General features: G+C 35.2%; 1 protein-coding gene across 1 annotated transcript; it reads right to left on the bottom strand.

The window, feature by feature from the left end:
• Nucleotides 1-7946: 7946 nt before the first annotated feature.
• On the bottom strand, nt 7947-14161 carry LOC141525776 (cholinesterase 2-like). The gene is made up of 5 exons (XM_074240400.1): nt 13823-14161; nt 11966-12165; nt 11659-11821; nt 10738-11176; nt 7947-8575 (listed from the first exon to the last, which is right to left on the bottom strand). Exons 1-5 carry the CDS (start codon nt 14130-14132, stop codon nt 8365-8367), a joined length of 1323 nt encoding a protein of 440 aa, XP_074096501.1. The 5' UTR covers nt 14133-14161; the 3' UTR covers nt 7947-8364.
• Nucleotides 14162-22971: the final 8810 nt, after the last annotated feature.

Genomic DNA, 22971 nt, shown 5'->3' with positions numbered 1-22971 from the left:
TGCTTAGAAAGGCTTGATGAACTGACTCATTCAGTAAACCAATACCAAAATGGCTTCAACCAGGCACTAGCAGAATCATCAACTGCTGTACAATCATGATATGAAACTAGCAGGGTAACAGTGCTTGAGCAACCAACTTTACCGACTGTACCAGTTACCAACAAACAGGCCAACATGATCAATCCAGATGCGTGGAAAGATCTAAGGCAAATAATCACTGCAGCTGATTACCTGCCTAAACAAGATGCGAATCCAATGCAAATAGAACTCAAAATTGCACAAATAAATATGATGAACAAAGCGACAGTGTGTGATGAGATACATGACATGTCAATAAAACATGGGATAATTGTAGTTGCTATGCAAGAACCATACAGTCACAAGGGAAAAATACCATGGTATCTCCACAAGAGTCACAGAAAGTATACAAAAAGGCAACCGAGTAATGGCAGGCACTGCTATATTAAACAAGAACACAGAAGTACTCAACATAGCACACCTGAACACTACACACTGCATAGTAACACAAATAATACACCAAATTGGCAGAATATATCTCATCAACATGTACTTCCAGCACAGTGAAGACATAGAACCGCATCTTGATCAATTACAAAAAGTTATGGAAAAACTCCATGGCGAGAAACTGCTTATAATGGTTGACTCGAATGCTCGATCACCCCTATGAGATAAAAATGCGATGGACAAATCCAAATCAGGATTTGAACAAATTAGAAGGCGCTCTGACAGGCTGGGCGAAGCCATGGAAGAATTTATTCTATCCAGAGAACTAGTACTACTGAACGATATTGAATCACCTTTCTCAACGTATACATCAAGCCAGCACGAGTCAAATGTTGACCTAACTCTTTGCACAACTAACCTGTTACCACTTGTCAAAAACTGGGCAGTCCATGATAACTGGGCAACAAGCGATCACCGAGTAATTGTCACCACCCTAAGCAATAACATCAACGAGGAACAATGCCCGCAAACTCCAAGGTTTGTTACTAAAAATGTTGATTGGGATAGCTTTAACAGTTCCATCACGAGCAAGCGGATAGAGAGACTAGATAACCGCACAATTGATAACGCGGAAGAAGTGGAGCAATACGCAGGTACGCTAGAAGAAGTGTACATTGAAACCTGCAACGAGCTACTCAAAAAGAAGCACCACAGAAAAACATGTAGACCATATTGGAATACAAAAATCACCCATCTAAAAAAGAAATGTAACAAGGAGCGAAACAAGCTCCGCAAACTAAATAAAATAAAAGACATTATTCCTACTGAGGAACTAAGAGCACAAAGAGCCAAGAGGAAAGGTATCTTAAATGAATATCAAACATCAATCAAGAGAGCAAAATTAGAAAGCTGGGAAGAATTTGCCACATCTGCTAGTAAGAAAAATGCATGGGGCATGCCATACCGAATAGTAAGCGACAAGCTAAAACCAGAGCAAGCCCTTGCCAGTCTGAAGGCTGACCAAGGACACACAAAAAACTGGGAGGAATCAGCACGAATCTTACTCAACGGGCTCATTCCAGATGACATCCCAGAAACTCACCCAGACCAAGTGACTGCAATAGAGACAGTTGCAAACAGAGAAAACCTGGGTCCTAATGCCCATGACTTCACAATCAAAGAGATTGAGCAACTCATGAAAAATCTCACAAATGGCAAAGCCCCAGGCATTGACCTTATTGAAACTGACGTGATAAAATATACCAGAACATCCATGTGCAGCTGCATAACCCACTTATACAACGCATGCATGGAATTTGGAACCTTTCCAAGAAAATGGAAAGTTGGCTCTATCATTACTCTACTTAAAGGACCTGGAAAAGATCCAAGTGATACAAAATCATATAGGCCAATATGCCTACTACCAATACTAGGAAAAATACTCGAAAAAGCGATAATTACAAGATTAAAACCAACTCTCATTGAACACGAGCAATCATCTCCTAACCAGTTCGGGTTTCGACCTAACCGTTCAACCACGGATGCAATTTTCGAGCTAAGAAAACTCGTAGAAAATAAAGATGATAAATACATCTTAGGAGCACTTTTTGATATATCTGGAGCATTCAACAACGTATGGTGGACTAGCGTACTGAACAATCTAATCATCAGACACTGTCCCGAAAACGTCTATAACGTAGTCACAGACTACTTCAGGAACAGAATAATGACTATCGACGGAAAAGGCACTAAAGTAAGCAAAAATGCGACTAGAGGATGCCCACAAGGCTCAATGGTCGGCCCATACTTCTGGGATCTTATCTTCGATGAACTACTAAACCTGATCCGCGAATGCGGTTTTGACGCGCTAGCGTTTGCAGACGATCTTATTGTCATAATCAGAGGTGAGACCAGAGTAGATCTTTCAATGAAAGGCCAACTAGTCACTAATGTCATATTAGATTGGTCCACCAAGCAAAAGCTTAAAATCTCACAAAAGAAAAGTGAGCTTATAATGCTTAAGGGGAAGTTCAAGGAAGGCCCGCATGGGTTAAGACCCCCAAAAATACACATACAAGGAAAACAAATTGCCCAAAAAAAGGTTGTCAAATACTTAGGGGTCAATATTGGCGAAGGTTTAAAAATAGGCCCGCACATAAAAGCAATAAGCCAAAATTGCTCAAAAATTATCGGCAAAGTCACGAGACTCAGAGGGCCTGAATGGGGATTGAAATTTGGCGCTCAAAAAATCATATATAAAGGTCTACTTCTATCAAACATGACTTATGCTGCCCCGAGCTGGGCCGACTTGATGACAAAGACAGACAAGGTTAGTCTAGATCGAACACAGAGAAAAGCACTGCTATGGACAACCCAAGCAGCGCGAACAGTGTCAAATGATGCCCTGCCAGTCATTGCGGGGGTCCTACCAATCAACCTGGTATTACAAGAGAGAAGATGTAGGTATCTTCTGAAAAAAGAAAAACCGTTTACAGTTGGAGACTACAGCTTTGAACCAACCATTGAATACCGACAAAGTGAAGTTACCATGGAAATAGATAAAGCTCTTACTGACCAATGGCAAAACGCATGGACCAATTCAGAAAAGGGCCGTGTAACACATGCATTTTTTGAATGTGTCAAAAACAGAATCAACACGAAAATAGACTTGGATTACTATTCAACCCAATTCATAACTGGCCACGGCTAGTTCAACCAACATCTACATAAGTTCGGAATGGCGAACTCAAGTTGCTGTAGATGTGGCGAAGAAGAAACAGCTACACATATAATCGAAAATTGTGAAACTTATGAAGATGCTAGAGAAAAAATCAAGTCGGTCGCCACAAACGAACAATGGACCGACTTGAAACACAATGTAGGAAAGGGTATCCTACTGCAAGAATTTAAGGAGTTTGCAAAAACTACCTTAAAAAGGAAAAGAGAAGCAGATTTTGACGATTTCGAAGGCGGCAATGGACGCTTCAATAAGTTTCCGAGATCATCAAACAAGGCGTCAAGGAAGAGAACCACCAGCGAGCCTCCTGGCGGCGAAGAGAACGAGTCGGGAATCATGACCCGCAGCAAAAGCAGAAAAGAACGACGCGCAACATAAACAATTCTAATACATGCATAGAAAAATCCACAAATCTCAAATAATGCCAACAAGAGTAATAACAACAGTAGTCGTGCGGCTGCACCTCCCCGTATGGGCCCCGCTGGTAACTGGTCAAGCAATTATAATGTTGACCAGGCTAACGCAGTCGCTGAAAAGAATTGACACAAACAAAAGCTTCAATCAACAGTAAACTTAAACTTAAACTTAAACTTAAATTTCATGAATCTAATATTTATTTATTTTTTTTTTTTTTTTTGTCAATTCTTATCACATTCTGTCCCTTGACAGCTGGAAAGATTGAGGACAGGGTTTTTCCTTGCTCGAATCCCCTGACTGTGGTGTAGTGAAAGTGAAAAGGGTTTAATAAAAATCGTAATATATCCAATAGGACAACATGTGCGGCTCGGAAATGTATATTTTTGATTATATATATACTGTAACAGGCCGCTTTTAGCGACACCTGTTAATAAGTTGTTTTTATTTATTTTCCTTATATTTTAATTTTGAAATGAATATTTTCCCAGTTAGGAAGGTCATTGGTTGGATTCGCCGCGACCGAGTCGCCCTCGCGCGGAAGAAAGATCGATCGAAGCTCAACAGCGCGCGAAAAAATATTTAAACTTGCGGTTAATTATTTAGTTTAGATAATAAGTTAGTTTTAAGTTAAAAAGCATTGTTTGGTACGATAAACGACGACCACTTTACCCGAGAAGAGGATCATCATCATCGAGCATCATCGACGTGGGATCACACCAGGTGCATCACCACCGACGGGAAGTTGACCGAGGATAAAACGACGGAATGGTCAGTTCCCGGCTGAGCGAGCCAATGCTCCAGCCAAAAATATCAATGAGCTGTCGATAATGAAAAATGGGATAGGAAGAGCCATCTTCGGAGAGCCAACAGAATCAAGGGCCAAAAGAGAGGGGAGTGCAGCCAGGCGGACTACAACCACGCGATGCTCTCCCTTCCACGTTTTCCCTCGACAATAGACGGACGCTAATTTTGATTATTTTGATTATTGTTGATTAATTTTTTTTGATTATTACGATTTGTGTAATTGTGACGGAGTTTTGCCAATTGCTGTGCATATTTTTTTTGGATAAGTTTTGATTAATTTTGATTATTCTGATTATTGTTGATTATTGAGAATTTTGTTTATTTGTCGACGGAGTTTGTCAATTGCTGTGCATCTCTTTCTGATTTATTGTTAATTATTGCGACAACGGAATTATTGAGACGCCGTGTTAAATCTACTCGGAGGAAAATTCGCCGTGGGAGCCGAGGGCGACGGAACCGTGCGACCCAGCCAGGAGACTATCTAATTGTTGATTTATTTTGACTGCTGTATTTACCTGGAGAGACCGACGCCTTCTACCAGGGTAAGTGGTCTCGTCTTCACGATATCTCGTGGGATTCACCTACTCGGACACAAGTACGAGTGACTTGATTATTTTGCTTGAAGTTAAAAATTTTCTTTTTTATTTCTTCATTTGTTTTATTCTTTGTTAATTATTCTGAAGATTATCCCACGAGGTATTTCTGGTACCGATTTCATTGTTGTATTGATTATTTACATTATTGAGAGTTTGTGTTATAATCCCGATTATTGAGCTTCGGTCGGGCGGCAAAGCGACGGTTGAGAATTTTGTGTTGACAAAATAAATAAACTTAACTAGCATAGTTTGACGTTGACCTTGTTGGAATTCCGGACTTAATTTTTTTTGGATAATTGTATTCATTGCGACGGTGTCCGAGGTCTTAATGATACTGTAATTTTTTTTATTTAAAGCCTTGTTAATTTAATTAATTGATGTTTAATTTTAATTAAGTAATTAATTAAAATTTATTGAAACCTTTGCGACGATTAATTTATTTAATCCAACTACATATTATTAATTCAACAATTTTGCGACGAATAAATTTTCGAAATTAATTAATTATTATCAACGAATGAAAATTGTATTTAATTTGATCACGATTAAGGTTCGACGAGTAATTTTTTTTTGGGATTTGTTTAATTAAAGTCGATGCTGATTTTGGTTTTTTTTTTTTTTTTTGTTAGCAGAAATTTAATTACGACGTACTAAATTACTTGCGGCATACGAGTATTTTTTGTTGTTAAATTTTGTTGTTGGAGGTTTGATTAATAATTCAAAACGTGTGATTTTTTTTTGTTAATTCCGACGATCATTCATTTTGTTAATAAATTAGAATTAAACATAAGTCGGCGAATCATTAATCCCCAGGTTGTTTTCCTAGTTCCTTTTTTTTTTTTTTTTTTGTTTGTTAGGTCGTAACTTTTGACCCGCCACCCTGACTAGGAGTCCCGGTTCGAGTAATCCGGACACGACGTGAGTGGAGCCTAGCTCCTGGCGCCCAACAAAGAAATCAGCAAGCAGGCCAAATTGTATTTATTTCGGACTTCGTCCTCGCTAACGCACGAGGTCGGAAAACCCGTTATAATACATGGATGAATAGATTACCAAACACTTCGCAGCTCAAGTTAGAATGACCAAACCGGCCGAAGAAATCGCTCTTAAGTACTTGGTGAGCCGCTCCACCTTGGGACGGCGCGAACTAAATTGCGACACCTAGCGGCAGGTAGTGAATTAATTTTCGCTTTCTCTCTCTAACAGTGGCGCACGCGCGCCAGCTCTTATCCCTACTCTTCTTGATCCTTCCTCTTCCCTTTCGTTCGGTACGCTCGTCTCTCTGGTCGCTCATGGCTCGTCTTTTTATCCTTCTCTCTCTTTTATTTAAAAATAGATAAAATATATATATTTCTTTTTCTCTCACAACGTTTAAAATAATAACTAAACTTTTATTAAATAATAGAAAATTACGTGCTCGCCACAACTTTAGTAAGTATTCCTAAAGTAGCTAAACCGTATCGCTGGGAGAGCGAAATGTTGTTGCTGTGAACAGTAAACGCCTCGCAGTCTTGTGTGTTGACATATTTCATAACCTCAAAAATATTTGTTTTCACTGGTGTTCAGTACTAATACCGGTACCTTCCCTCAAACTTGGGTAGGTTTTCTTACAAGTAGAATTATTTGTTGGTCTTGAGAAAGACCGTTTTGGTTAAGACTACGTAGTAGCCTTGAGATGACTTGTTAGTCACACGCTCTTAAATAAGAGCAATGAATATTGAGCTCTGAAAAGAACTGTTTACTATTTAGCTCTTAAAAGAGCTGGTTGGATGATACTCGAACGTAGCTGTAGTTGAGATTGACTAAGTATATCTAAGATAGTCTGAGATGACTGATTAAAGACCTTCAGTTGAGGATAGACAAGCTTTGCACGCTTGCTATCCTAAATACTGCACTGTAGATGGTAAGCCTTGCTCGCTTACTGTAGATATTGGAGTACTTCGTTCTTCTTCTTCTTCTTCTTCGCTCGATGGTTTAAAGTGGACTGTGCTAGTAGGTCTCCTCGCTTCCTCTATTAAACAGTCTGGTGATTTGAGAGGGGATTGGATTATGTGAATACATTGGCTCGCTAGCTCCGATGGACTGAGTGGGGGTTTCGAAGGTAGCGGCCCAATAACAATTTAGAATGATTTCCCACTATGAATAGAATAATTTTCCATTAGCTCTCTCGTTATGGTCCGTGCTTTTGTTAGTACCATGACTAGCTCTCTAGTCATGGTCCGTGCGATTGTTGATGCCAAATGATAATTTTGGGTTTTTTCAACAACTGGTGACTACCAAATAAAATATTATTCATTGATTGATGCAAATTTATTTATTATATGAAGTAATAAATTAATTTTATAGTAATGGATAACCAATAAATTAGTAGATAGCTCGTTTTTATTTTTTCATTTTTAAACAAATTTAAACTTAGTTTAAATAAAAAAATTCACAAAAATTATACTGATATTTTTTTTTATAATTTTTAGACGTTTTTTTTTTAATTGTTATTTTTGTATATAATTTATAACTTTTTTAAAATTGTCAAACTTCTGGTTATAATTATATTTAATGACATTAAAGTTAACAGTCACTTGATAATTTTTTAATTTTATTTAACAAATAAATTTTTTCTGAAAAATTAATTTTCAAAAAATTTATGATTTTTTTAAATTTTTCATGTCAATTTTTTTTTTCATATTTTTACCATAATTAATTTGTTAAAAAAATGCTAAAAATTATTAAATATCTAGTAAATTAATTTTCATTTATCTTTATTAGTGATTAATAATATGGAACCATGTTTTTATTTATATTATAATTTATTATGATGGTTATTGAATTTTTTATTGACCTTTTTTATGTCACTTAATTTAATTTTTTTATTCAATCATAATTAAATAAAACATTTCAAATTCAACAATTAATAAATATAATTTTTGAAATTATTATTTATAAATATTATCATATATTAAAATCATTATTTATAAATATTGTTATTCAGTTAATAAATATTGGTACGTGTGTATGTAGTTATGTTAGATGGCGCCGTTAAAAAATGTAGTTAGCGATTCTAGCTAACTAAAGTATTCCTACCAGAGCCATACCATATTAAAAATGTAAAAATGTAAAAATTTATTGCGTGTGAAAAAATATTTTATAATTATGCTATCACTTTAAGAAAAAATTTCATGAAAATTATAATATACGATTACTTAAGAATCATTCCTATACCAGTATGAGTATCATTCTCAAAATAAAATAAAGAGAAAATCTTCGTGCGGAGTGAGTTCGATATGATTCCTATAAAATATACACGGAAAAAAAAAATTGGGGCGGCCACATGATTTTCAGTAGCTGATATTTTCATGTATGTAGTAATAGTTTTCTTTTTAAACATCCATTAGCAACCTCTAAAGATATTTCCATCGCTTTTTCTGCTTGATCAAGAAAGTTGCTTATCGGCCGAGACCCAATAACTGCATTTGTATCTATTTCAAGACAAGTACCAGTTGAACCAGAAACTGGCCATGATATATTTACAAATGGATCCAATATCATTTTTGGTGTTGGATTACTGGAAAATATTAAAATAATTGTTTAATAAGACTTTTTTCAAAAGTCCACACACACACACATACACACACACAACCGTAAAAATAGTCAGAGAAGATTTCTAGAACCTTTGAACGTCGAGACCTGATGAAAATTCGATTTTCGCATAACGGGGTAAAACCAATAGCTTTCCGAATTTTCAATTTTTCAATTTCGGACACACCCAGCAAAACTAGCACAACAGCGATTTAGATTGTGAACACAAAGAACGTTATCGCCAACAACAGCGAAAATGGATTTTGTTTGGATTCAAACCCCCATAACCTACTTCATGAGCGTCTATCTCTCACCTAATGAAGGGATTAGTGTGTTCCGTCAGAAACTGACAAATATAGAAGATGCCATTACTAAGCTCAACGACAAATTTAATGTAGCTGCTGATTTCAATGCCAAATTCGCTGACTGTGGCTGACACACAACCTTTTGAAGATCGGGGTACCAGGAATCCATCCTCGCCATTTCGCCGACGACTTTAAGGATTGCCAACATGATTGAAAACTGGACTGTATTCAAAGAATACAGTGGCAGTGATCACCAGTATGTAGTATTCAGCGTTTGACTTGCACCTGTTTTGGCTCCACGTCGTCTTCCAACAGCGGAAGTAGAACGCCAAGAAGCTTGATGTAAAAGCATTGCGAACGACATAAATCAACACGTTTTACAACGAAGGAGCTACAAGACACAGCTAAAGCTACGACAGGAAAGGCACCTGGCCGTGGAATACCCAAATATACTTCTGAGTGCTTATAATGCGTGCCTGGCAATTGGCACGTTTCCCGCGGTCTAGAAGCGGCAGAGATTAGTTCTTTTAGACCAAAGTAAGGGAACCCTTGTAACACCTTCGTCGTTTGGACCACTCTGCATATTGAACATTGCCAGAAAACTGTTCGAGAAAACTCATTCAAGGAAGACTTCACAATGACATTGACTGTGTTTGAGGCTTTGCCATCAAGCAACACGGCCTCGGGAAAGGTCGATCGACAGTCGGTGCTATCAGGAAAGTCATAAAGACAGCAACACAATCTTGGTCTGGTAGCCTCAAAGCTCGTAAAGCATGTCTTCTCCTCACACTAGACGTTAAAAGCACCTCTAACAGCGCAAATTGGGGAGATATTTTAGATGCTCTGAAGCACAAATTCGACGCGGAGTTAGAAAATCTGGCAATAGTCGACAACTACCTTGACGAAGGAAAGCTAATAGCAGAAACTACGGAAAGTCCACAAGAATATGCTATAACGGCTGGCGTGCCGCAAGGCTCAACATGGGACCTGGCTTATGAACCGCGGACTACGACGAGCTCCTGAAAATTCCGTTGCTAAAACAAATAGAGCTAACGGGCTTTGCGGACGACGTTGCGGCCACGATAATAGTAGACAGCGTAGAATAGGCCAAATTACTGGTTCGGGGAACGATTCACGCTGTCGAAACTTGACTTGATAAACACCACCTGAAACTCGCCAAGCATAAAACAGAGATGGTCATCCTGACACGCCAAAACCATTCGCTGTTGACATAGCAGGGATAATACTGACGTCAACAAGGGCCCTGCGCTATATAGGGGTAATGATCGACGAGAAACTGTCTTTCCGCGAACACCTCAATAGTGCATGCAGGAAAGCCAGCAAGACGGCATCTAGCCTAGCAAGAATGATGACCAACACTATGGGACCAAGAACCGAAAAAAAAAAGTCCTTCTAGAAGCAGTCCATTCAGTACTGCTTTATGGAGCGGAGATATGGGCAAATATATTAAAGCAGAAGACCTATCGGTGGAAGATTAGAGCAGTGCAGTGGCGGGGCGCTCTCAGAATTGCCTATACCTAACGCACGGTTTCCGAAATTTTGAATTAAAACTTTCATTATTTAGATAAAAAAAAATTATTGAAAATATATATATATATATATATATATATATATATATATATATATATATATATATATATATATATATATATATATATATTTTTCAAAGTATGTCCATGTAACCCCTTAACATTGTATCGCCAATTTCAGCGTACAAACATTTCTCACTTCAATCGGTTGCATCAAAAATAACTATTGTAAACCGAAAATACAAATTGAAAACTGTAAGATCTTATTTGTATGAAATATAACAAATTGATACCTATATTTGGCAAAATTCGTCCACATTCTAACAATCTTGCCTCGTTGAATTCCTATATCACTTAGCGGATCAAGTGACTGATTTTTATTTGGCACCCAAAATATGTGAGCGATATCATCAGCATGGGAAGTTCCATTCAAATTTATACCCCATAATTTATGTAGTGATTGACTATAATCAAATGAGTTTCGATAATAATAAACTGGCGCAGTATTACCAGCAGCTAGGAACCGTTCAGTTCTGTCAATTCCATAGTTGAAAAGTATATCAGATGAAATATTCAATATTTGGTACAGATCACTATTGGGAAGATTTATGATACCTTCAGTTTTATTTCGTATTTTCTGCAAGTATTGTATTTCCTGCGTTTCTAACAGTTCTGAAAAATTTTGCACAGCTGCTAGAGTACCATCAATTAATTCTATTCGTGACATTATATCTGTTGAAAAAATGGGACAATTATTAAAATTACTCCACAATGATTTATTTTTGGTTATTTTTCGAATGAAAATATCTTCAATTTTAGAAAGAACGATGGATGATGTTCACTGGAACTTATTAAAGCTCTTGAACTTAAGCTACAATATCTTATAATATTATAAACATCTACAGGTACGAACCCGAGTCAAAATAATGAATCTACATGAGCCTACAGGAAAATTTTTAATTGTTGTAATCGATATTTTTATCTTTAATTATTTTGATTGATCAATGTTACCTAACAAAATACACTCATACTAATATTAAATAGTACATTACAAATAAATTCAAATAATAACTAAAAATTTATTGATAAAAAAACTTAAAAATTTAATTTATAAATTGAGTAATATCGATCAAAACCATTGAAAATTGTTCTGTAAGCTCATGTAGGTTCATTATTTTGACTCGGGACAACTGTTCACATTTTTATATACTCACCAAGACCAACGAATGATAAGGTTTCAACGTTAACAAATCCAATTATTATAGGAACATGATTAAAATGACCTGTTCTGAATTTCTTAACTGTACACTCGGTTATGATCGGATTTACAGCGATTTCAGAATTTTCAATTGTTGGAGTCAGGAAGGGTACGGAGGGCTTAAAATGAAAAGTAACTTATGATTAAAATAATTTGACTGATGAGAAGAAACAATAGATTACAACTCTCGGAATGCTCCATTTTAACTTGTTTAGTTTATAAATTACTTGATATAAAAGATTATAATCTTTACAAATACGTACAGTTGATAGAAAGGTAGCAGCTAAAGTAATATGATCAGCAGAAGCATTATACAATTTCTCTAAAAGAAGTGATGCATTAGTTGTTTCAATGCCCATTGCATTGCCGATAGAAAAACTGCGAGCAATTGCTTCAGACATATCGAGAAACCCCCAGGCATTCAACGGAGATCCACTCACAGCAATCGCTGATCTAAATAACCCTGAAAAAAATCAATGTAATAATCCATGTTTGTTGTGATGTCTGCTAAAATTTAAAATTTTTGCTTTTCTTTTAAATATATGTATCTTCTTATATTTAGTTCACAACTTATCATACCCTTGAAGTCTATGTAAGAGAAGTCCGGCCCAATATTCCCACAATTTGATGACGTTCATACGAATCACCCAGATCTCTTGGTATTGATCAGGATTTAACGACTTTGTTTTTTTAACTTTCAAATTTGTAATATGGTGATGTCACCATCACCTTTTCCGCTTAAAGTCGTAAAAGCAAAACCTATAAGGCAATAGTTCAAACTACGCATAGATTTATCCGGGTTTTCAGAAAATCTAGAAAACACGATGAAGCTTGTTTTCGGCAGATACCCTTGAGCTCTCTTTCATTTTTTTTAATTCGTTTACCTATGAGTCCCATACAATCACCGATGTTGCTAACCCCATATAAACTGCCCGAAAATCATTTTTAAGTAGTTCGATTTAGACCAGGATACCACTGATTAGCTCTGCGTTAATCGGCTCCGGGCAAATAATTCTTCGGAAACACAAAAGACTCCGTAAAACACGATTTAGTGCCTTGCTCGTGGTTAGGCTGCATTTAGTAACACTAACATGGTAGATTCATCGGCTATTCAATATATGCCATAGTCATATTCCGATTTTTCTTTTATTAATTTTCTGCCATTGAGCGTTGACTTTTTTCACGTAAATCGCGAACCCAAATTATAACTGACTAACTGGTTTGTCTCAATAAATTCAAATAACATAATAATATTCTTTTTACTTTGAATTACATCATATAATAAAATAAAATAAGATATCCATTACCAATAAAATTACAGTTAAACAATAGAATAGGCTACTCGTTACCGAAGTCAGCAAGGATCCATCATCCTTACTCTCTAAGTTAACTCTTAGAGACAACGTTCGAGGTTATGTACCTTTCCACAATCTAACGCAATTTTCAATTCAGCTCCCGAATGGACAAAATGACCACTTTCGGATATTTGAGAATCCTATTTCATAAGTCCTTATGCCCATCACTCCGTTCGTGACATTGTGAACAAAAAAAATAAAATTTAAACCTTAAATTATACTGTTCACTTAAATAATGACTTATTTCATTGCATGTGAATCAACTCATTTCAAAAATCATTATTCTAAAGTGAAACTTTCTTGTAACTGATTTCGAGCATATCAGATCACTGTCCCGGCAACCCTTATAATAACCACAGTTACAATAAAATATGTTATGATGAAAGTAACCGACTTATTTCTGCTGCTTCTATATTCTTCTGAATAGAGTTTAAATTCAAATTCAAATTCAAAAATGTTAAAATTTAAAATTTTAATAATTCAGTTACGGATTTCGTCGAAAATAGTTTACACGCCAGGGAGAAAATGAAATATTTCAATACGCGTGTATCCCACCCTTGCCTTTGATTCGGGAGTCAAAAGCAAGGTTATTTTACACACACATAAGCTTTCTTCTAGGAAATTTTAAAGCTGAACGTCATTAGCTGAGAAACATTATGTGACCTTCATAACTCTTTCTCAATCACTAAGACTCATGGATGATAATTGGTCGTAGTTGCTTATTATTATTATTATTATTATTATTATTATTATTATTATTATTACCGTTTGATTGATCTGAAAGAACATGATACAATGTCGCAACACTTCCTGCACTTTGCCCAAAAATAGTGACTTTCATCGGATCACCACCAAAATGTTCAATATTCTGTTGTACCCATTTCATTGCTAAATTTTGATCTTTCAACCCAGCGTTTCCAGTAGCATTGCTGTGGTTGAGAGATAAAAATCCTAAAGGTCCTAAACGATAATTCATTGCAACAACTACTACATCATCTTCAATCAAAAAGTCCGGTCCATATAATTCGGGGCTACTAGACCCACTGTCAAAACTTCCACCATGAATCCAAATCATTACCGCCCGTAGTCGTATGTCAATAAGATCTACCTGTATTAAAATAGAAGATATTAAACAAATAATATAATAAAGATTTTTGACAGCTGCCAATTACTTTTGGTGTATACACATTGAGATAGAGACAGTCTTCATTCCCCATAGGGAATTCATTAACAGGATTTTTTTGAAGACATATATTCTTTTCTTGTGTTGCTTGATAGATATCCTTCCAGGCATCGACGTATTCTGGTGGCTGCAATGATTTCATTTTTATCATGATTAAATAAAAATTACCACAGTAACTACTTGGCATCAGATTTTTATTTATTTACTAAAGTAGCTTACTATCAATTTGAGAGACGCAGTTTAGCAAAAACGTTCGAATATAACAAGTGTCTATTAACTTAATGTCAATTGACAGCAACAGTCAATTGATTACCTCCAAAAAAAGTTTCATACAGGCATCCGTCCGTCTATATAAACTTTTTTTTTTTCAAAATAGCAACATAAAATGATTTTTTAGAAAATATAAGTTTAATTATTTGGTGTTTTTTGGATATGTGTCTATCTATATTTACAAATCAGTTATGACAGCTGTTTATGACCACAAAATAGCTAGACTTTGACGTGTTGAGAGATAAGAATTAGCTTTAATGCGTTGAGGTTATGAAACGCAAAATAGGCGCAAATATGAATTAGAAATAAACTATAAATTTTGAACAACTAACATTAAAAATCAAACTATAAAGAATAAAATACTTCTATCAACATTTACATTGCAATATTATCAGCTAAATCATTTTCCACCGAGTTGTACTTATACCAAATCGTTTAGACTTGAGTTTTTTAGACACCAAGTTATTTTGATATTGAGTTATTCGGACTGAAGTTGCAATATCACCGAATTGTTATGACAAAAATGATAAAATGGTGAATATTTTTAGCCTGCGTGTACGTAAACTAACAGCAAGTATTCTTTTTCTAACTCTTGGTTTCTATCAACATCTCAAATCGATAATAAACTATATTGAGGAGGTTCGAGCAAATCTAATGTAAAAAATAATTTCCAACTTTGAGCTTTCAAATTAAGTATATTGGGAAAACTAAAATTAAAAAAAATTTCAACATTATTTCGACTCATTAGTTACGCTCGAACTTCCTTAACAAATTGACATAACTTTCTCAGCATACCTTTATAGAACATGTTAAATACCTGAAATCTTCTATACCCAACAGGGGGTTTTGCATAAGGTATTCCTAGAAAACTTGAATATTGTAATTTTTTTCCTATGGTATTCACGATTTTACCCTGAACTAATCCTATATTAGTTTTCACAGGTTTCGTCAACTTATATGCAGTCAAGATGGAAAATTCGAAAAGCATGAAGAAAACAGTTGTTTGAATAATTGTGAAGAGTAGTTTCATTGTAAGTGAGCAAAAGAAATAAAAAATAATATATAACTGGCATGAAAAATATAATTATGCGATTAATAATTCAACTTATTTTATTAAGATTTTCTTAAGATCACTGCAATTTAAGAAACCAACTTAGCTATTCATTACTGACTAATGAAATTTTCATTCAAGTAGCAATATGAAATGTCACTATAGTCAACAAAAAAGTGTTCAATGTTTATAATGTAGTGATAATTTCCGATACAGAAAGATTAAGGTACATTGATATCGAAACTTATTTCATTGATAATCAGTTATTGTTATTCTTATCTAATTATCTATTATTATTAAATATATAAATTTCTACTTAAAAAAATATCGATAGCATCTTAATTTCTGGGTAATTATAGCAAAGAAGACATGTAAATTATCAAATCGATCAGTTAAATGGCATTTATTTTCATATATTAAGCTAGGTCACAGTAATAAGCCAAAAAAAATCACTAACAACTGAACGCCTGTGCATGAATATATGATTAATTTGACAAATCCAATATATATCTTTCATTTATACCAGGATAAAGTCTAATCGACTAGAAATAGTTTGTTTGAAGACCTAAATATTTATTTTAGCTTAAGTACTAAAACCAAAAACGGAGAAACTATCCAGTGCGGGAAGCTTTGAGAACGATTGATTAAGAAATTGTATACTAGGGCAGAGGCGTAGCCTCGGGCATCATGGCGCACAGTTTAGAGCTCTCAAACTTCTGCCCGTGTGGTGTATACTATTTTTCTTTATAACCGGTCGAAAGTACGTAAATATTATAATGTACTGGATCGAAAAAAAATTGATGCCTGCTCCCTACATTTGCGGCACGAGCGAAGCGAGTCCTGCTGGTCGGGGAGGCAGGCATCAAATAAAAAAAATCAATGTAGATAATTGACCAACATTTTATTTAAAACGTTTTGAGCTGAAATTTTTGGAATTCAACAAACATAAAAATAAAAAAGACGAGCACATTAACTGAAAATTGACAATAATTCATAATAATTAAATAAAATTTTTGTTACTGCGTACATTTTTTTCTCATTTTCGCCATGGTTACAAGCATAATAAAAATTGTTTATTATGTCACCATGAAACACGCAGTTTTGAAATAAATTAGGTGGATTTTCATTATCAGAAAGACATTATGATTTTTGCTATCCCGAAGCCTAAAATTATAAAATTTTATAATTTTTGACGAAAATTCAAGTTTTTTAAAAGAACTGTCGTTGCTCTGACGAAAAATATTACCTGGCATTCTGAATCCCGAGATAAGGTAATAATTGGAAACTTTGATTTTGATTTCTTGCTTTCATTCCATTCTTAATTTAATCAGTGCATCATCTCCTTGAACCTAGTTTAAGCAAGGCGAGCTTTATTTTGTTCCGTTATACATACCTACAAACTACCTTATGATTATCAAAGGATCAAAAGGATTATCAAATTGTACATTCTCTAATGGTATGGAAAATAAAAAACATTCATTTATTTTATTTATTAATTTGACAGGCTAAAATTTGGTAAAACTGCAACTCTAGACAAAAAAAGCACTTAGCTCTGATGGTATCCCGACATCGGTGATCAAGATTATAGTCCTGGAATACCCAGACTTACTCCTGAATGCGTATAATGCATGTCTGGCAACTGGCACGTTTCCCACGGTCTGGAAGCGGCAGAAATTGGTTCAATTAGATAAAGGCAAGGAAGACCCTGTAACACCTTCGTCGTTTAGACCATTCTGCAGGTTGAACATTGCTAAAAAACTGCTCGAGAAGCTCATACAGGGAATACTTCGAGGAGCTATTGGGGAGATACCCTTGAATACAAATTTGACACAAAGCCAGAAATTCTGGCAATAATCGATGACTACCTCGCCAAAAGGACGCTGATCACAGAAACCATGGAAGGCCAACAGGAACATGATATCACAGCAGACGTGCTGCAAGGTTTAATTGTGGGGCCCGACTTATGAAACGCAGACGACGACGACGAGCTCCTATGAATCCCGTTGCCGAATCAAGTAGAGCTCACGGGCTTTACTCAAACAAAAAGATAACTTGTCAGCTGTCACAGCCTACACGTAGCATTTTAAAAGAACAAATGGCTGAAAGACAGCAGTAATCAGAAGCAGGCGTCGTGAGACGGAACACGAACTGGATTAACCTAATGCTAAAGCGGATCCGATCCAATTTTCTGAGATTAAAGTAAATTTCCGTCTCACCGGTCTCAGCTGGGCGTCCTCCTACGTAACAGTCTCTTTAGCTTTCGCTCTTTAATTTTATATGTAACTCAGTCTTCTATTAGTATTTGATTTCTGTAAGTAATCGGCACAATGAATAATGAAAAATTGCTAAATTTTTAACTTCCCGCTAAGAAAATCGAAGATTTTCAAAAATCGGGAAGTTATTGGTTTTACCCCGTTTTGAAAAAATCGAGTTTTCATCAGATCTCGACGTTTTGAGGTCCTAGGAAGCTTCCCTGACTACTCCTGCGATGTTGTCACTGTGTGTGTGTATGTGTGTGTGTGTGTGTGTGTGTTTAGAATAACTTCTAAATGGCTTGACCGATCATTTCCAAAAACTACTCCGCTCTTAAACTTGAAAAATTACGTCAATTGCTACTAGTCCTGTCGAAATCGGTTCATTCGTTCAAGAGTTATCGAAACCGAAAAATTTCGAAGAAAGTGTTTTTTTTTACATAACTTCGAAATTTCTTTGTGGATCGTTTTTGATGTAATGAAATAATTATTAGAACTCAAAAAACCACGTCGATCGCCACCAAGAACGTGAAAATCGGTTGATTGGTTCGTGAGTTACCATTATCGAAAAAATTAGGAAAAAGTGAATTTTTCAAATTTTTTTAAGATTTTCGGTTTGGCCAGTTTGTATTCGAAAGTATATTCCAGAATTTAAAAAACTGGGTGGAATGCTGCCAACCGCGTGAAAATCGGTTCATTCATTTAGAAGTTATTGCGATTTGAAAATTCAAAAAATACTGTTTTATTAAACTTCTATCTGACTTTTGAGCTCGAAGAGCTTTCTGGTCCATTAGCTTTCACAAAATTAATAAAGCCAGTAATAAACTATCTGCGCTTGCAAGGATGGCTCTCAGTGGTTTACTTGGACGACTTCTTATGTTTAGGTCGTTCAGTGAAAGAATGCAGTGAAAATCTGACTCAAACCATTGAGCTACTCGTTAAGTTAGGATTTATCGTTAACTCCTTTTCCTAACCGGGAGCTCCGCAACCGGAACTGAAGTTACCTTCCTTTCATGATCGGCCTGAATTATGCATTGCGCAAACCTTCAATCGGTATTTATCGGTGACGAAAAATCTTCGAGGGAATATAGATTTTCTTTTTATTTCTTTCAACAAACCGCATAATGTCGTTACGAGTGAGACAGTCAGCCGTTGGATAAGGTCAGCGTCAGAACATTTAGGAGTAGACAAAAGGTTTACTGCGCATTCTACGCGACATGCTTCAACCTCCAAGGCATGTGAAAAAGGTGTAAGTATCGCAGAAATTAAAAAAGTGGCTGGTTGGTCTCCTGATTCAAAAGATTTCGCTGATTTCTACCAACAACCAATAAATATTGACAGCAATAATTTTGCAGACTCAGTAATATCTATTGGTACATCTGGATAATTATTGTAATTTTTTGTTAAGTTAAATTACTATTATTCTTATTTTTATTATTCTGATTAATTCATCATTAATTTGATTTTTATCAATATTCCATTTGTTTGATAAAAAATACTTGATTTATACAGAAATCTATTTTATTTTTTTTCTTTCATTCTGTTCTGTATTATTGAAATAAATATTTACGAGTAAAGAACGATTGCTCTAAACAACTACCTTCGTAATCTCGAAGTGCGAGAGACGAAGGATAATTGAAAGATCTCACGAGCCTGCCGAAGGCAGGCGAAGTTTAATCTCAATTATTCGAGTGTCTCGCACGAGAAATTTCCACCCACATATACTAACAAATATTATCCGCCCTCGATTAAAAAAAAAAAAAAAAAACGGAAAAGCTTTATACAAAAGAGTGAACAGTTGCGGGAAAGCGTCACGGTAACCAGGTAACGCTAGTGTTATTACTTTTTATAGCTCTGAACTTGTGGTCAAAAACATAGAAGTAGTGATACTACCTTCATAAACTCGTGGGCGAGACACTCGAATAATTGAAATCAAACTTCACCTGCCTTTGGCAGGCTCGTGAGATCTTTCAATTAGACCTTCGACTATTTTCTATTTTTAAAGTTTTCTTAGTTTTTATTGATTTATGTGCTGATCAATAATTGTTCGTTGATAATGATTAAGCTAAAAAATGAACAATTATTTTATTTTTTTGCAAACAATAAAAATCACATTAAAAATAAAACAGTTTTCTTGAAGCTCGTGTAAACAGGTTGTACACAATTATAATTATGATTCGATTCAATTTTATAGAAATATTTTAATTTTTGATAATTTTCAGTAATTGTCTGTGAATGTAATTGTACGTAATTTTCTATAACTAGAATAAATTTTATATGGTACACCCATGGCTCACTTTTATCATATACCTAATCTAATTAACTGGGATCGACAATCTAACTATTTTTTATCAAAGTTGACAGGGTTAAAATGACCCAGGGTAAAATCAAAGAGTTTGTGATCGATTTGTTTACTTACTTGAACTTCTGGTGGGCATGACGATAGAATAGAAAATAGAAGCATTATAACAATAATTGCAAGTAGAAGTTTCATAATTGTTGTATTCGAAATTAGTAGCCAGATGAATGGTACCTGAAAATTATGTTTTTGATCAAAAAATTTAAGCCCAGGTCGACAATTAAGAGATTGTAAAAATCCGGGAATTTAGATGATTAGTAATTCAGAGAAATTTAGTAATTTGGAGAAAATTTTGAATTAAGTTAGCGTCCGGTGGGCGATTTTTAAATGGAATTTAGTGAGTGCGTGTGAGTACAGTTACTTAGGAAACGTTGTATAGACGCCCGAGTCCGGGGGGGGGGGGATCAACGGAATAAGTTAAGAAACCGCTGCGTAGACGCCCGAATCGGGGGCGCAGTCGGAAATAAGGTTTTAATTGTAGTTGAGATATTGTTTGGTAGTCCGTCAGGTTGACGAGGTAATTTTTGGTATTTTATGGTATTCCGTCTGATTGACGAGGTTTAGAAAAATAAAGAGTTAAATTATATTTAGTTGTAAGATTATCTGGCAAGTGCCTGTGTAGGTGAGAGGTTTTCACGATTAAGATAATTTTTGAAGATTTGTTAATTTTATTATTAAAATTGAATAAATAGTTTTATTATTATTAATAAATTTTCTCAGTATTATTTACAGCCTTCTCGAACTTCTCACGACCTTGTCTTTCCCCTCTCATGCTTTCCCGATTTCTGGGACACCGTATCTAAAATCCCAGTGGCGCCCTTTTCAAAGAGAAAACGGGTAACCAATTGGACCAGGATAAACACCCTGGATACAAATTTCTCGAACCGATAGTTCTGCCTCCTCACTGCAATCTACTGTTATTGAAACTATCGTCAACAAAGCCCATAAGCTTAACTTGTTTCGGCAACGGGATTTCTAGAAGCTCGTCGTGCTCAAAAGTCTGATAAACGTTTTATGAAACACTATTTTTTGAAGTTTTAAACCCCAATAATTTTTGAATGAATCGACCGACTTTCACGAAGTTGACGGTATTTGACGCAGTTTTTTAAGCTTCATTAAGAATTATCAAGTTTTAACTGACCGAGCTAGGAATTTTGAAGTAATTCCACAAAAAATACTTTATTTGGTTTTTTTTTGTTCACGATATCTCACAAATGAATTAACCGATTTTGACCGGTCTAACGGTGATCGACGTGGTTTTTTAAAGTTAAAAGCTGACTAGTTTTTGGAAACGATCGGTAGAGCCGTTTGAAAGTTATTCCAAAAAAAACAATTAAAAAAAAATTTTGTTTTTGAGATTTCTCAAAGTCTACCGAACGGAATTGGTTCAAATTTTCAGAAAATTTAATGGCTTCGATACTTTTTGGATCGCCACTAAATTAGTTCTGATCGGTCAAGCCGTTTCGTAGTTATAAGCGGTTTATATACATACATACAAACACACACACACACACACACAGTCGCATGGACCCACCGTAAAAACCATGAGGAAAGCTTCCTAAGACCTCAAAACGTCGACATCCGTTGAAAACCACTCGATTTTCGAAAAACGGGGTAAAACCAATAACTTTTCGAATTTAAAAAAATATTTAATTTTCTTTAGCAGAAAGTTAAAAATCCGAAAAAAATCTTTCAAACCCCTCCAAAATTTTCGGTCTGATTATTTTGTGGATACGTTAGATAATCATTTTAACAATACTTTTTTTTCCTTGGAGTGTTTTATTAAACTTCTATCAGACTTTTGAGCTCTTCGAGCTCAAAATCATAGAACAGCTAACTCTTTGAGCTCGGAGAGCTCAAAATACACATAAATTAAATTTTCGAACTCGACTAGCTCATAAGGGCAATTTTAAGCGCTTAGGTATGGAGTTAGCGGAAAGTTGCAGAGATGGCGCTTAGAGTCAACCGTTCTTCTAATTTCATTGTCTCAATTCGATCCCAATTAAGACAAAAAGTCAAAAGTAAGCCAAATGTTATAGAAATTTTACATTCATACAAGAAAATGAGTAAGTTGAAATCTAAGGATTTTTACTTAAATTTTAGGTCAAAAGATTTTTTATACACTCGGGAACTGACATGGTTTGTCGTAAGATATTAGCCATGGTTAATAAATGCATTTCAATAATCAATATAGTGACACACATAAAAGAACTTACCAAAAACACAAAATTTTAGAAAGGAGAATCAGTTCTAGCTTTTGAAATATGATATTTCGTGAAAAAAGCCAACGTGATAGTAATGATTCATTGTCGCTTAAAAAAATTTAATGACGTACAGTGATAGGCGAGTTATTATTAGATAATAATGACCCACCTACATGATAAGAATACTATCAGCAATTTTTGAGTTTGCTTTGCCACGAACAGAGTAATGGGCGTAAGGACTTATGAAATAGGATTCTCAAATATCCGAACGTGGTCACTTTGTCCATTTGGGAGCTAAATTAAAAATTGCGTTAGAATGTGGAGCGGTACACAACCTCGAAGGTTTGTCTCTAAGAGTTAACTTAGAGAGTAAGGATGATGGATCCTTGCTGACTTCGGTCACGAGTAGCCTATTCTATTATTTAACTGTAATTTTATTGGTAATGGATATCTTATTTTATTTTATTATATAATGTAATTTAAGGGGTTATATCCACTTGTAAATTCGAAAAAATATGTTTTTTTGTTAATTTTTTCTGGAGAGGCTTCTTATTGAATATGTACATAAAATATATGAACTGTAACCGTGGTGTTT

Source organism: Cotesia typhae, unplaced genomic scaffold, assembly GCF_013202065.1.
Source record: "Cotesia typhae breed Kobodo isofemale line unplaced genomic scaffold, CoteBio_Ctyphae contig_27, whole genome shotgun sequence".
In the NCBI taxonomy this organism is placed as follows: domain Eukaryota; kingdom Metazoa; phylum Arthropoda; class Insecta; order Hymenoptera; family Braconidae; genus Cotesia; species Cotesia typhae.
This window is presented reverse-complemented; position numbering and strand designations above follow the sequence as displayed.